At 42.4% G+C, this 12,500-nt stretch overlaps 1 protein-coding gene across 1 annotated transcript in view; it reads left to right on the forward strand.

Annotated features, from left to right (window-relative positions):
- Window positions 1-12,500, forward strand: part of LOC139656242 (calmodulin-lysine N-methyltransferase-like) — a 28,218-nt gene that overhangs the window by 12,342 nt on the left and 3,376 nt on the right. The window contains exons 5-6 of the mRNA XM_071533751.1: window positions 7,455-7,518; window positions 9,803-9,934. Coding sequence (XP_071389852.1) covers window positions 7,455-7,518; window positions 9,803-9,934 — 196 coding nt within the window. The remainder of the gene's footprint in view (window positions 1-7,454; window positions 7,519-9,802; window positions 9,935-12,500) is intronic.

Below are 12,500 nucleotides of genomic sequence, written 5' to 3' on the forward strand. Positions count from 1 at the left end.
ATTTAGCTATTGCAGGTTCTTCAGATTCACCATTTTTCTCAGCACAGATGCATGCTTTAGCCATAATGTGAGTCTGTGTGTGTTTCTGTGTGTGTGTGCCTCAAGATGGCTTTCTGTGTGGTTCCATCTCTGGATCATCTTTTCTGTGTGTGTGTGTGTGTGTGAGTGTGAGTGAGTGATTGTGTGATAATTGCGACTGTGGTGGTTGGAGAGTGATGGCTGACCGATTAACGGGCGCGTCATTGTGATGATCACCTGCGAAAAGGTCAACAACGCGGCTTCCACTCCGATTAATTATAGCCCCTACCGATGGCAATAGAGCTACCGCTGAGAGGAGAGGAGAGGAGGGGAGAGGAGAGCAGAGAGAGGGAGGAAACAGGGAGAGGAGTGGAGAGGAGACGAGAGGAGAGGATGGGAAAGGAGAGGAGAGAGAGTGAGGAAACAGGAAGGGGAGAGGAGAGGAGAGGAGAGGAGAGGAGAGGAGAGGAGAGGAGAGGAGAGGAGAGGAGAGGAGAGGAGAGAATGGGACTACAGTAGAGAGGAGTGACCGGGAAGGGAAGAGAGGAGCAGGAGGAAAGGAGAGGAGAGGAGGGGATGAGAGGGGAGTGGCAAGAGGGAGAAGAGATGTAAGAATGGGAGATGAGAGGAGAGGAGTGGAGTGTAGAGAGGAGTGGAGGAAGATAGAAAGAAGATAGAAGCAGGAAACAGGAGAGGACTGGAGAGGTGACGAGCAGAAAAAAGGATGAAATGAAGGGGGGAACGAAAGGAGAGGGAAGGGAGAAGCTTACATTCAAACTCTGTTTTTTTCCTGTAATATAAATATTCCAACCACTGGATTAACGGCACAATCCAATATGTCCGGATGATGGACAGAGAGAGAGAAAGCCAGACAGACAGACAGACAGAAGTAGAGACATACTGCACCGACCTGGCTGCCATGTGTATGTATGTTTGTGCGTGCATGCACACATCGATGAATAACTGTGTGGGATGTGTGTGGCTTGCGTCTGTGTGTGTGTGTGTGTGTGTGTGTGTATGAGAGAGCGAGACAGAGAGAGAGAGCGAGTAGGGATTCCTGCAGTGGGCATGTGGGTGGCAGAGAATCCTTGGCTGGGCCATTGGCACGTCTGCTTTCTCCATAAGCTGTCCATGTGTGGGCTCTGAGATAAAGCCCTGTCTGTGTGTGTGTGTGTGTGTGTGTGTGTGTGTGTGTTGTGTATGTTTGTATTTTTGTACTATATGTGTGTCTTCTCTGGTTTCACACATGCACTTTTTTATACACACACCTCTTCAGAGCCTAAAGAAATGAATTCCGCAGGATTTGCTTATGTCCACTCTGAAATGAAAGATGGCCTGTGTGGGCTGAGGAGCGTGTGTTTGCGCTAACGTAACTGTGTGTGTGTGTGTGTGTGTGTGTGTGTGTGCATACGTGCTTGCTCAGTGTGTATGCATTGGTATGGATGTGCATTTGTGTATATATTGTATAACCCTAAGTGTGTGTGTTAGTTTTTGTGCACAGTTTGCATGGTTAGTTTTCCTTTTTTGCAATGACATACAATAGACTGATAGTACCACACATACACACACAATGAAGTAAAACCACAATGACCACACGGTCCTAGAAAGTAAGTGTGTGTGTGTGTGTGTGTGTGTGTGTGTGTGTGTGCACCTTTTCTTTTTCACTGCACAGATGAAGAGTTACACTAGATTAGATTAGATGAAGAACACACACACACAGAGAAAACTGTTGTCAACTTTGTCTCTGCCTTTTACTGTATTGCTCTCTCTCTAACCCTCCCTCACACACACACAAACACACACACAGACACACACACAGATTCTTAGTGGCGGGCTTAGTCTCTTTGCCAAGAAACTTTTCACAGTTAGTCACGTTCTTAGAATACATTTAGTATAACACAAATACGTATATCCCTTCGTACTACTCACACACACACACACACACACACACACACACACATACATACACATAAGCCACCCTTGCATCCTCCTTAATAGGATGAAAGAGTGAACCCAGTGTAATGCTTCTGTCTGGCAGCTTTGGTATTGTGCATCTTTTTAAGAGGGTCTAGGTTGACACACTCACTGCAATACACTCCACTAGACACTATATTTAGTCTGTGTGTGTGTGCATATGTGTGTGTGTTTGTGCGCGTGTGTGTGTGTGTGTGGACTGTGAGCATGGGTTTATTTCTTAATGTGTGTGCTTACAGGGTTGTGTTGCTATTCCGGTCTTAAGTGGCCTAGTCTTGTTTTCCTAGATGGGAGTTCATGTAGCAACAGCGAATTTCCTGGATGGGATGGGACTGCAAAAAAGGAACTGGAGAGTCTTGCAATAATGTCAACCTTATTTTATTAATTTGTTTACTCTTCATTTACCCAGACCACCACTTAAGAACAAATTCTTATTTACATGGACAACCAGGCAACAGGAAATTGACTTTTAGAGAGAGGGAAGGAGAGGGAAATAAAAAGAGAACCAAACAAACATTCACCATTGAGGGTCAGTGATGGACAGTGACATACAGTAGAGCAGAAAAAAACTACAAAAACTACTGAACCGTGAGCACAACACGATAGGACAAGACAAGACAGGGCAGCAAAATAAACAGAAAACAGGAGACTTAATGAAAAGGGCATTAGGCAATCAATATGAGAGCCACAAAGTGTATCGTGTGTCAAATTAATCTAACAACTGAAAGTTTCTTGGTTCATATCTTGGCACTGAGAATAGGGTGTAATCCAACTGAGAGCTGGCAACTGGAGTGTGGCTAATATTACATACACAGTGCCATCAACACACCCTGAAGTTCCCTTGAATCACACGTTTCACATATGATATCTGGGAAACTACTGGTCTGATTTTGAGAAAACTGAGGTGGATGATACAACTTGGCATTGAGATTCTGCTTTTAGAAAATTACACTGATTTACTGATGGGGTGTGCTTATACAGTAGCAATTAACTGCCAATTTGAACAAATACATCTCCATCCTTATTTGAGCCAGCATCATGACAAATCTGAAGAATGGGCGGGATGCGATTCAGGAGTCTGGAACCGGGCTATGTACAGTATATGTACATACAGTATATCATTGGATTTTTGTAGAAATTAAGATTCTCTCCCACATAGAACACATTGATTTTACTGATTGGTCAAAAAATAGCACTGCATCACTCTTGGGGGACAACTTTTTTTTGTCAGGCTCATGCTAGACATTTCTGAGTGGAGAATGACAGAGAAGATAAGTGATGATAGAAAATATAAAGTAATGAAACTAACCAACTTAATTTCATAAACCTGTAACAAATACATAAGGGTATTATACCCCCGTCATTAACCCTTAACTTCCCCCTTATGGAACTACATGATCATCATGATGATGTCATGTGTTTCCACGGTCTGACCCTTCACAACATCCTGTACGCTCATGTATGTGTGTGAGCAGACAAATATAGCAGCAGCCCTCTCACACACACGCCAAGGCCATGCACTCTGACCTCCAATCAGTCTGAGTGTGCGTAGCGAGGGGAGTGAACCGGGCTGTGCCGGGTGGGAGGGGTCAACATGAGACAATAGGCCTCTGACCGTCTGGGGGCAGCGGGTCAGGGCGGAGGCATCGGGGTAACCATAAAGGGGAATACCACTCAATTTGAGGGTTCGTCTATGTTATCATTTTATTATAAAACAGTTAGACCTGACCAAGCAGTGTGATTGACAGGGACGCATTCCACTGAGTGCCAAAATCTCAAAAAATCTCATTCTGTGTTGTCTGCGTTCGGTCATACATTGTGTCCAGTGCAGACTTAGGAGAAAGTCATAACCTTCAGCTAGATGTTTCAGAAAGCTTTAAAAATGCCACCCTCTTCTTTAGTAGGAGTACCTTGTAATATTTAGACAGCATTTGTTTAAAAATATTCACTTTGAAAAACAGAGACAAAGGAAAAATAGCAAATATCTCATAACATGATTATAGCACTGGAATACGATCTACAGCGATGCCGATTGACTTACAGGTGAGTTCACCAACTGCTGTCTCCTATGCGTATTTTACCCTAACCGCTTATTACATGTGTCATACGTGGTTTTATTTGGTAGGTCACAATGTTGTAGCTGTAGTTGTAGACAGCTCTAGAGGAAAAAATGTCATTAATAACAAGATAATGAGACATAAAGCAAGATTAAGACTCTGCAGTTCAAGATTGTCTTGCTATTGTCTATAGTTTTAACTGTCCCATCTGCCCTCTTAGTGACACTCTGTCCTTCCCTTGCCCGCAGTGTGTGTGTGTGTGTGTGTGTGTGTGTGTGTGTGTGTGTTTAGTCCAATTGTCACCTCCACCCAACTAGCTCACTTCCTTGTTTTCCTTACCATTCACTTTTCCAGTAAACTGATATCTGTAGAAAAATAAACCAAACACAAACCCCTCACCTTTCATGTCAAATAAACTTTACACCTATGTGTAACCTTGGAAGAATAATAAACTTTACACATGCGTACATACATCCTGAGTTGAGTAAGAGCTGGTGGGCTGGTAGTTAGACCTCATATATTTATTTTTTTGTATTTTTTCATGTATTTTTTTCCATATGTTCTACAGACAGAAGAAGTTAATATTCAACAGGTAAATAAACAGACAAAAAAACAGGAATATACAGGTAGACAGAGGTAGAGGGACAGGTAGAGAGTCAAATATTATATGCTGTGTTACCTCTCCTTTTGTTTCCCCCCGGGACGAGGCGATTTGCATGTGGAAGGTCAGAGGCTGTGATTGGAAAGTTGTGTCCAGATTGCCGCTCCACTGGCCAGTTGGACGGATGTGTGGGATTATGTCAAATCTGCACTGTATTGTTGCATTTTAGTCAAATTACTCCACTCTCATCTGTGATAATAGGTACACACACATGCAGTCTCACACACACACACACACACACACACACACTATTGACACAAATAATGGATTGAAATTTGTCATTGTGGATATAGAGACAGGTGTTACTTTGTTTGGAATGATTGGAGTTGATTTGGGTTTTGGGCTTGCATGGATGCGTGTGTGTGTTTATGTGTGTGCGTGTGTGTGTGTGTGTGTGTGTGTGTGTGTGTTGCATATCCTGTTCTAGTGAGAAAGCAAGCATATTGCTGCAGTTAGGTAAATATGTCATAATTCCTGTACAATTCCAAGTACATTTTTTTCATAAAGGAAGAAAGTAATCCTTTTTTTCCCTCACTGACTCTTGACTATTTCTTTTTTTAAATCATACAGTAGGGTTTTAACAAGTTGTGAGCCCAGGGGTCATGAAATTACTCAACACAAAAATTACCATTTGAACTCTCAATTGAAGAAAAAGAACAAGTGTACTGATTCAGGGGTGAATGACACAATTGTATTTATTGTATACCATCCAATAAAGAACAGACGTGATTTGTAGAAAATGGTTTTCTCAGGTGCTGTAAGCTGTGATGAAATTTGATAGCACGCTCAGTAGAGGAATGAAGTGTCTGAGTTTTCCTCTTGATCACCATGTTGTAGTGATTGTGCTGTGGTAAAAACACTGAATTTGCAATTATGTGCAGCAATATATTCTTTTCACAATCAGTTCCAACCATCCTTGGTGATAAGCTGGGATACCTGTACTAAAACTGGACGTTTTCTAGTTTGAATCCCCACCATTGAAGTAGGGCTGGGCAATATATTATAAATATCATGATATGAGACTAGATATCGTCTTAGATTTTGGATATCGTAATATCGTGATATGGCATAAGTGTTGTCTTTTCCTGGTTTTAAAGGCTGCATTACAGTAAAGTGATGTGATTTTGATGATCCCTGGAGCTACTCCCCCTGGCTGTAATTAAGAAGTAATTTGTTCTTGGTCAACTTGCCTGTTTAAAGCTACAATATGTAACGTTTTGGAACGTTTAGGAACTCTAATATTAGTCCCGCCCCCCACAGTTGGTCAAGTTGCTGTCTACCTTGAAACAGCATCTAGCCTGAGGCAGAGGTAACCATCATCCGTAAAGCCATAACAGGCACCGAAGAAGGAGACAACGAACGCAGGGAATCTGCAGTTAATAAAAACAATGCTGATGTTCACCCGTGTTTTTGAGCGGGTTTTGTCTGTTGCATGTTTAGCTTTGATGTTCTTTCGTTTCTTACTGCTTTCTGCCACAACCAAGCTCACCACTCGCCGCGCCCACAACAAATTCTATATGACTCAAAACGTCCCGAACACCATTAAAAAGCCAATTTCAGTCAAGCAAGGTATTTACTAGTACACACAGGGTCACACACAGAACCAGACGAGGTACGATATATCTTATTTATTGACTGTTATTCTAATGTAAAAAAGTTGCATATTGTAGCCTTAAAAAAAGGAGTGGGAAATCCTTATTCCCTGTTCATTCCTCTGTCTCTGACTCACACTGTCAGACAAACACTGTATGTTCTATATTGTTATGATAAAGAATCAACCTAGTATTTGGTCTGATTACAGTAAAACATGCACACAAACATACACTCACACACAGCCATAGTCAGTCCTGCATGTACACACACAATTGCACACAAACCTATGTCCATATAGACATACACAGACACACACATACTGTAAGTGCACACACACAAACACACACACCCAAGAGCTCCATGATTATCTGATAATGTTAATTGCTAAGTTCAGACTTATGTACTCATCATCACAGCGGTATGATAGCATGATGAAATCTCATATACAATAAAACACACTCCTGCATTAGTCACATGTGGTGCTAATCATTATATCACGTGTGTGCACATATAGAAAAACATGTATACATACATTTCTCTCTCTCTCTCTCTCACTCACACACACACACACACACACACACACACAGACTCACAGACAGTATAGGTGTTATTAAGAACATAGGTATTACGGATTAGAATGGAAGCCGTTAATTAGATTTTTTAACATTAAGTCTTGTTTTGATTTATTTTTTTCCTCATTTTTGTTCTTCCTACGTCCACACGTCAACTTCAATGCATACGCACCAGGTATTAATTCCAAACACTGACGGTGCCTTTGTGTCACTTTGAAGTGTCTAAGTATAGGTGTGTGTGTGTGTGTATATATGTGTGTGTGTGTGTGTATGCACGTATGTGTGTACTATGGGCGATGGTATCTGTGCACATTTTGGACTCTTTGATGTTCTGCATTCCTCTCAGCGCCTTGAAAACAGGCCCAGGTGAATTCACATGGAAACTCAGACATAAAAAAAAAAATGGGAGAGCATCTTACTCATGCAAATTGTTTTTTCCCCCTTCCTGTTGGTGGATTTATTTGTAAACAAAAGAAAATAAATAGCCTGCTGCTTTATCTAGAGCTGCTATCATAGGAATGCATTCTAACCTGACTCTCTCTCTCTCTCTCTCCCTCTCCCTCTTTCTCTCTCTCTCAGTTTGTTTCTCGACCAGTACAGAGCCAGCTTGGTTGATGCTGTAAGGAGATTACTGCGACCCAACGTAAGTGTGTGTGTATGTGTGTGTGTGTGTGTGTGTGTGTGTGTGTGCACGTTTGCCTCTGTGCATCTACTGTATGCGTCTCTGCTTATCCCCACCCCCCTTCCTCTAAATCCCCCCCCCCCACTCTTCTCTATCATAATTAGGCCTTGCCCAAAACCCTATACACATTAATGGTCTGACAGGATTAATATCATGTAATGCTTTAATGCTTATTATGAGCAACTTGAATGCATTGCTCTGATCTCTCTCTCCCTCTCTCCTGTCTTCCCTTAATCATAATGCCGAGGCAACTTCTCCCTTTTGGCCCCGCGATAAGACCCCACGCTGCGACAGCCAAAGCAAATGGGGGAAAAAAGCAAAAGGCTGGAAGAGATAGGGTTGAGATTTCTATTTATCTGAGGGAAGGGGGGGTGCGTTTTAAGTACAGAGGCCAGACTGTTATGGGAAATGTCTTTATATGAAAAAGAGGAGTGAAAAGGGCGCTGGAGGGAGGGAGATAGGGAGAAGAAGAGAGAGGAGAGGACCGAGGAAGGGAGGGAAGGGGGAGAGGAGATGGAGGAGGAAGGGGAAGATGGGAGGACGGGATGAGGCAGACGGAGAGGGGAGAGAGGAGATGAAGATGGAACGTGAGAAGAGAAGAAAGGAGGGAAATGGGGAGAGGCCATGCATGGAGGACACAGAGAGAGAGAGAGAGAGAGAGAGACAGAGATGGGGGGACGATACAGAGAGGAGAGATAGGCAAATGGCCTCTCTCCTTCTAGCATGCCAACATGGATCTGGTTTCAAATATTCTTGTAGGCCTCATCACTAGACTATAGTGTGGTGTTGTGTTTAGCATCAAGTCCTTAAAACCCCATTTCTCCCATTCCCTTGGTTGTGAGCGGCAACTGAGGCAACTGAGAAACCATCATTTCCTCGTTGCGGTGGTGGAGCAAACTCATGGATTATGTTGCTAATAGTACGTTCCGGTTGTCGCCAGCAGTGATGCACATCTCCAACTTTGGCTGACATTTACAAAGTGACGCGCTCACTTCCCTCACGCCTACAATAAGTTGCCTCGGCTGCAGTTGAATTCAGTCGCTAGTTGAATGACAGACATGACATCTGGCCATTGTTGTACATCTGGGTGCTAAGTCTCTCTTCCTGTCTCTCTCTCCCTCTCTCTCTTTAATCCAGCAGAGATAATTCAGGGGCTAATATGATTTGAGTGTCGGCCATCACACTGTCACTGCCACAACAAGCTTTGCCAAATATTTAATAATTTGCTAAGCTGATTAAACAATTAACAAAGCAATTAATTCTCCCACCTAATGGCACTAATTTGTTGTTTCTGACAAAGGTGGTCCATCCGGTGGGCCGGATCCCCTTAATCAGCTGATTAGTGCTGGGAGGAATTCTGTCTTTATTTGTGTGTTTTGCTGTTGTTTTAGAGAGAGGGGCTTGCACCGCAACTGGAGATACAGATGAAAAAACAGCTGTCCAAAGGGGATGATCCTGCTGTTTTTGCTGCCTTTTTTGTTCATTTAGCTCGTGGTGTGTGTGTATGTGTGTGTGCGTGTGTGTGTGTATGTGTGCATCCCTCTTGAATCCATTTAATTAAAACAATAATAACATGATCAAAATATGAAATAAAACTGAAAGCCGAAGGATTTCAAAGAAACTTTGAACCTGTTGGTAATCCTCTTAGTGTGGGTGGGTGGGTGTGTGTGTGTGTGCCTGTGATGCACACACACACACACACACACACACACACACACACACACGCAGACAACCACATATACATGTCAGATATACACACACACAAACACATAAATACACAGCGACACACACACACACACAGAAAGACACAGAACATAGGGGGAAGTGTGTATGTGTTTCCTGTTTTGATTGAATTAACCTTTAATCTTTTTGTTTATTACCTTGTATAATACCTGGTAGAAATCAAAGGGAAGAGAAACATAGCTGGCCACTTGCTCTATATGTCTCAGCGTGTTTGTGTGTGTGTGTGTGTGTGTGTGTGTGTGTGTGTGTGTGTGTGTAAGCATAAAACTGGACAATAGATAAGGCTGGCTGGAAGAAATGAGGTCTGTGTGGAAATGACACACTTCAAACACAGTACACACACACACACACACACACACACACACACACACACACACTTGTATTATAGTACCCCCTACCGTACTTGTGAGGACTTTCCATTAACTACATTCATTACCTAACCCCCTAAAAGTCGTCACATCCATGACTCAACCCCCCCTCCCCCCCACCTCTTTCCACCCAGGGCATGGCGCTGGTGTTCGCCCCACAGCGAGGTGACACTCTGGGCTTGTTCTGCCAGCTCGCCCAGCGGGCCGGCCTGTCCGTCTGTCAGCACCAGCAGTACGATACTCAGGTCTGGGATGTGCACTCAAAGGTAAGAACCATGTCTAAGAATGAGACACACACTTATCAGTATGGGTTTCATTACAAAATACTGTGTATCCAGTTAAGAATAAATGTCATAATTGGTGTTATTTTTTAGGTAAAACTGTTTAGATTGCCAGTACTGTAAGTTATTATCTATAATGTGGTTTACTTTCATGCCATGAGTTTAGAGTAAATACAAGCTAGCTCAAGAGCTCCCATTAGTTTCAGGGAATAATGCTGATAGTGCTAATATGCACTTTTTCAGTTAACCAAAAGCGCCAGTTCACACACTTTCACAAGGATCTGTTGAAGACAATTGAAAATTTTAAATGTGATGTTGTGCCTTTAAAAGCAAGCATCAGTGATTGAATTGGGATGGATTGTACACTGAAAGGTAGGTGGATGTGATAACAACCTTAATAATATTCTGTAGTGTGTTTTACTTTGGAAGCAGCAATCATTTTATGTGTCATATTTTTTCAAAGGTTAGTATATAACGTTTGGCTCAACTAAGTATTTCATCACTTTTCTCATAAGTATTAAGGGACATGTCAGGTAAACTTCAATGTTCATTTATCAGCAATAAAAAGGCAGTTGGTTGGTGTGTGTGGTGTGTGTATGTTGTTTAGAGACACTTTCTCATACAGTGGAGCAAAAGAAAGCTACCATAACCGCCTTGGCACAATTACAATGAAAGTGAAGGAGAAAGAATGAGAGCGTGAAAATGAGAGCAAAAGAAAGCACATAAGTAGGCAGTGTTAAAAGAAGTGATGTCCAGCTGTTACGTCACACACATACACACACACACACATACACACACACACACATACACACACACACACATACAGGAGTGCAGGACAGCAAGGAGTGGGCAAAATTGGTGTGCACACATTGATATACACAGGGGGGACAATTGGACAGACTGGCCATTTAAGTGCCTGACATGTTAAAATGGCCTGAACCTCAGCAAGGAACCTCTCTCTCTCTCTCTCTCTCTCTCTCTCTCTCTCTCTCTCTCTCTCTCTCTCTCTCTCTGTCTCTCTCTCTCTCTGTCTCTCTGACCGCTGTTAGTCTTCGACTAAATTTAGCATGCTCCCTCAGTCACTCGCGCATTCTCTTTCTAACTCACTCAAGACCCTTTCAAACTACATTTAGGTTTAGCAGGAGCTGGTTGAGAGAAAGTTGATGACATTTGGAAAAAGGGCACAAGATTCAGAAAAAAGGACATGAGTCAAAAAAAACAAGGAATCAAGGAAGGAGGCAAGGAAAGAAAGAAAGAAGGAAGGAAGGAAGAAGGAAATATAGAGGGAGGGAAGGAAAAGAGTGTTGTCCCTGCTTTGAATTTAAAAGAAACACAACTTTGGTTGCAAAAAATGAGAGTCTTGATTGCGACTCAAGGCCAGGAGTGTGGTTATTGAATAATATAATTCTATTGATTCACCAGCACAACAGTTTGGGGAAATTGCCACTCCTGTTGTAGCAATGAGAGTTGCTCAACTGCAGTGTGTCGACGGCCTGAACAGTGAAATTCAGACGCAAATTGATGTGTGACATAAATCACCCTGAAATCATTCCTGTGTGTCTCTCTGGCATGCAAGAGCACTGTCAGACCATTTGGCTCACTCTTGAAATACATATGTGCACCCGTGCAACACACACACACTGTCTCACACACACACACACACACACACACACACACACACACATAATAGGGTCAGGTGCTGTGTGTGGATATGAGGGCAGGCTGAAGTGGCCTCCTCACATCTGAAGGTGATTAAGTCTCCTCTGCTTATCTTCTGATGAACACTCTGCCCCCCTCCCACCGTGTGTGTGTGTGTGTGTGTGTGCCTGACTGACCATTCTGCAAGCCGGCTAGAAACACACACACACACACACACACACACACACACTGCGCACATGGCTAAGACACAGGCTATATCACAATCCCACACAGACCAGACATCACACAGACAGCATATTGGCTAGACATAACACACAAACACACACACCATGCGATGATATCACAGCGAAACATACACCACCACCGTGCAGACACACACATACACACACATCCAAATGAGCAGCTGCTACTAATTTGCACTACAGATTAGCTTTCTTCAGCTATATTTACTTTCAATGGATGGACCAGAACACAACACTAAATGCATATCAAAACCTACAGCGGAACACACACTATGGATTTCCTTTCACTGTGGCTTTAAAACAATCAAAGGGTTTATACCAAAAGGCTATGTATCCATTTTGAGGGGAAAAACTGTTGCCTGGACAACAGAGAATACCGGTCACAAAATGTTACTATTTTATAAGCAAGTCCTCTCAATGTTTTACCAAAGTTAGTTTTACTTCCATAACCTATTTCATCATCTTAAGAAGCACACTAATATAACTGACTCTTCAACTAAGTGGAAGAATGCAGCTTCATTTTATCAAGTACTTTCCCATGTCTAACTTAAAAATCAGTTAAAAAAAAATATGTGAATAAAATTGTATAATGTATCATAAAGTCTGCACATCATTTATTTTCTTTAGAACAATTTATTTTAATCAAATTC

The sequence above is a fragment of the Centroberyx affinis genome, unplaced genomic scaffold, assembly GCF_046629955.1.
Source record: "Centroberyx affinis isolate AG114_WGS23_722 - 3 ecotype Tasmania unplaced genomic scaffold, CSIRO-AGI_Caff_v1 ptg002423l_1, whole genome shotgun sequence".
NCBI classification, from domain to species: Eukaryota; Metazoa; Chordata; class Actinopteri; order Beryciformes; family Berycidae; genus Centroberyx; species Centroberyx affinis.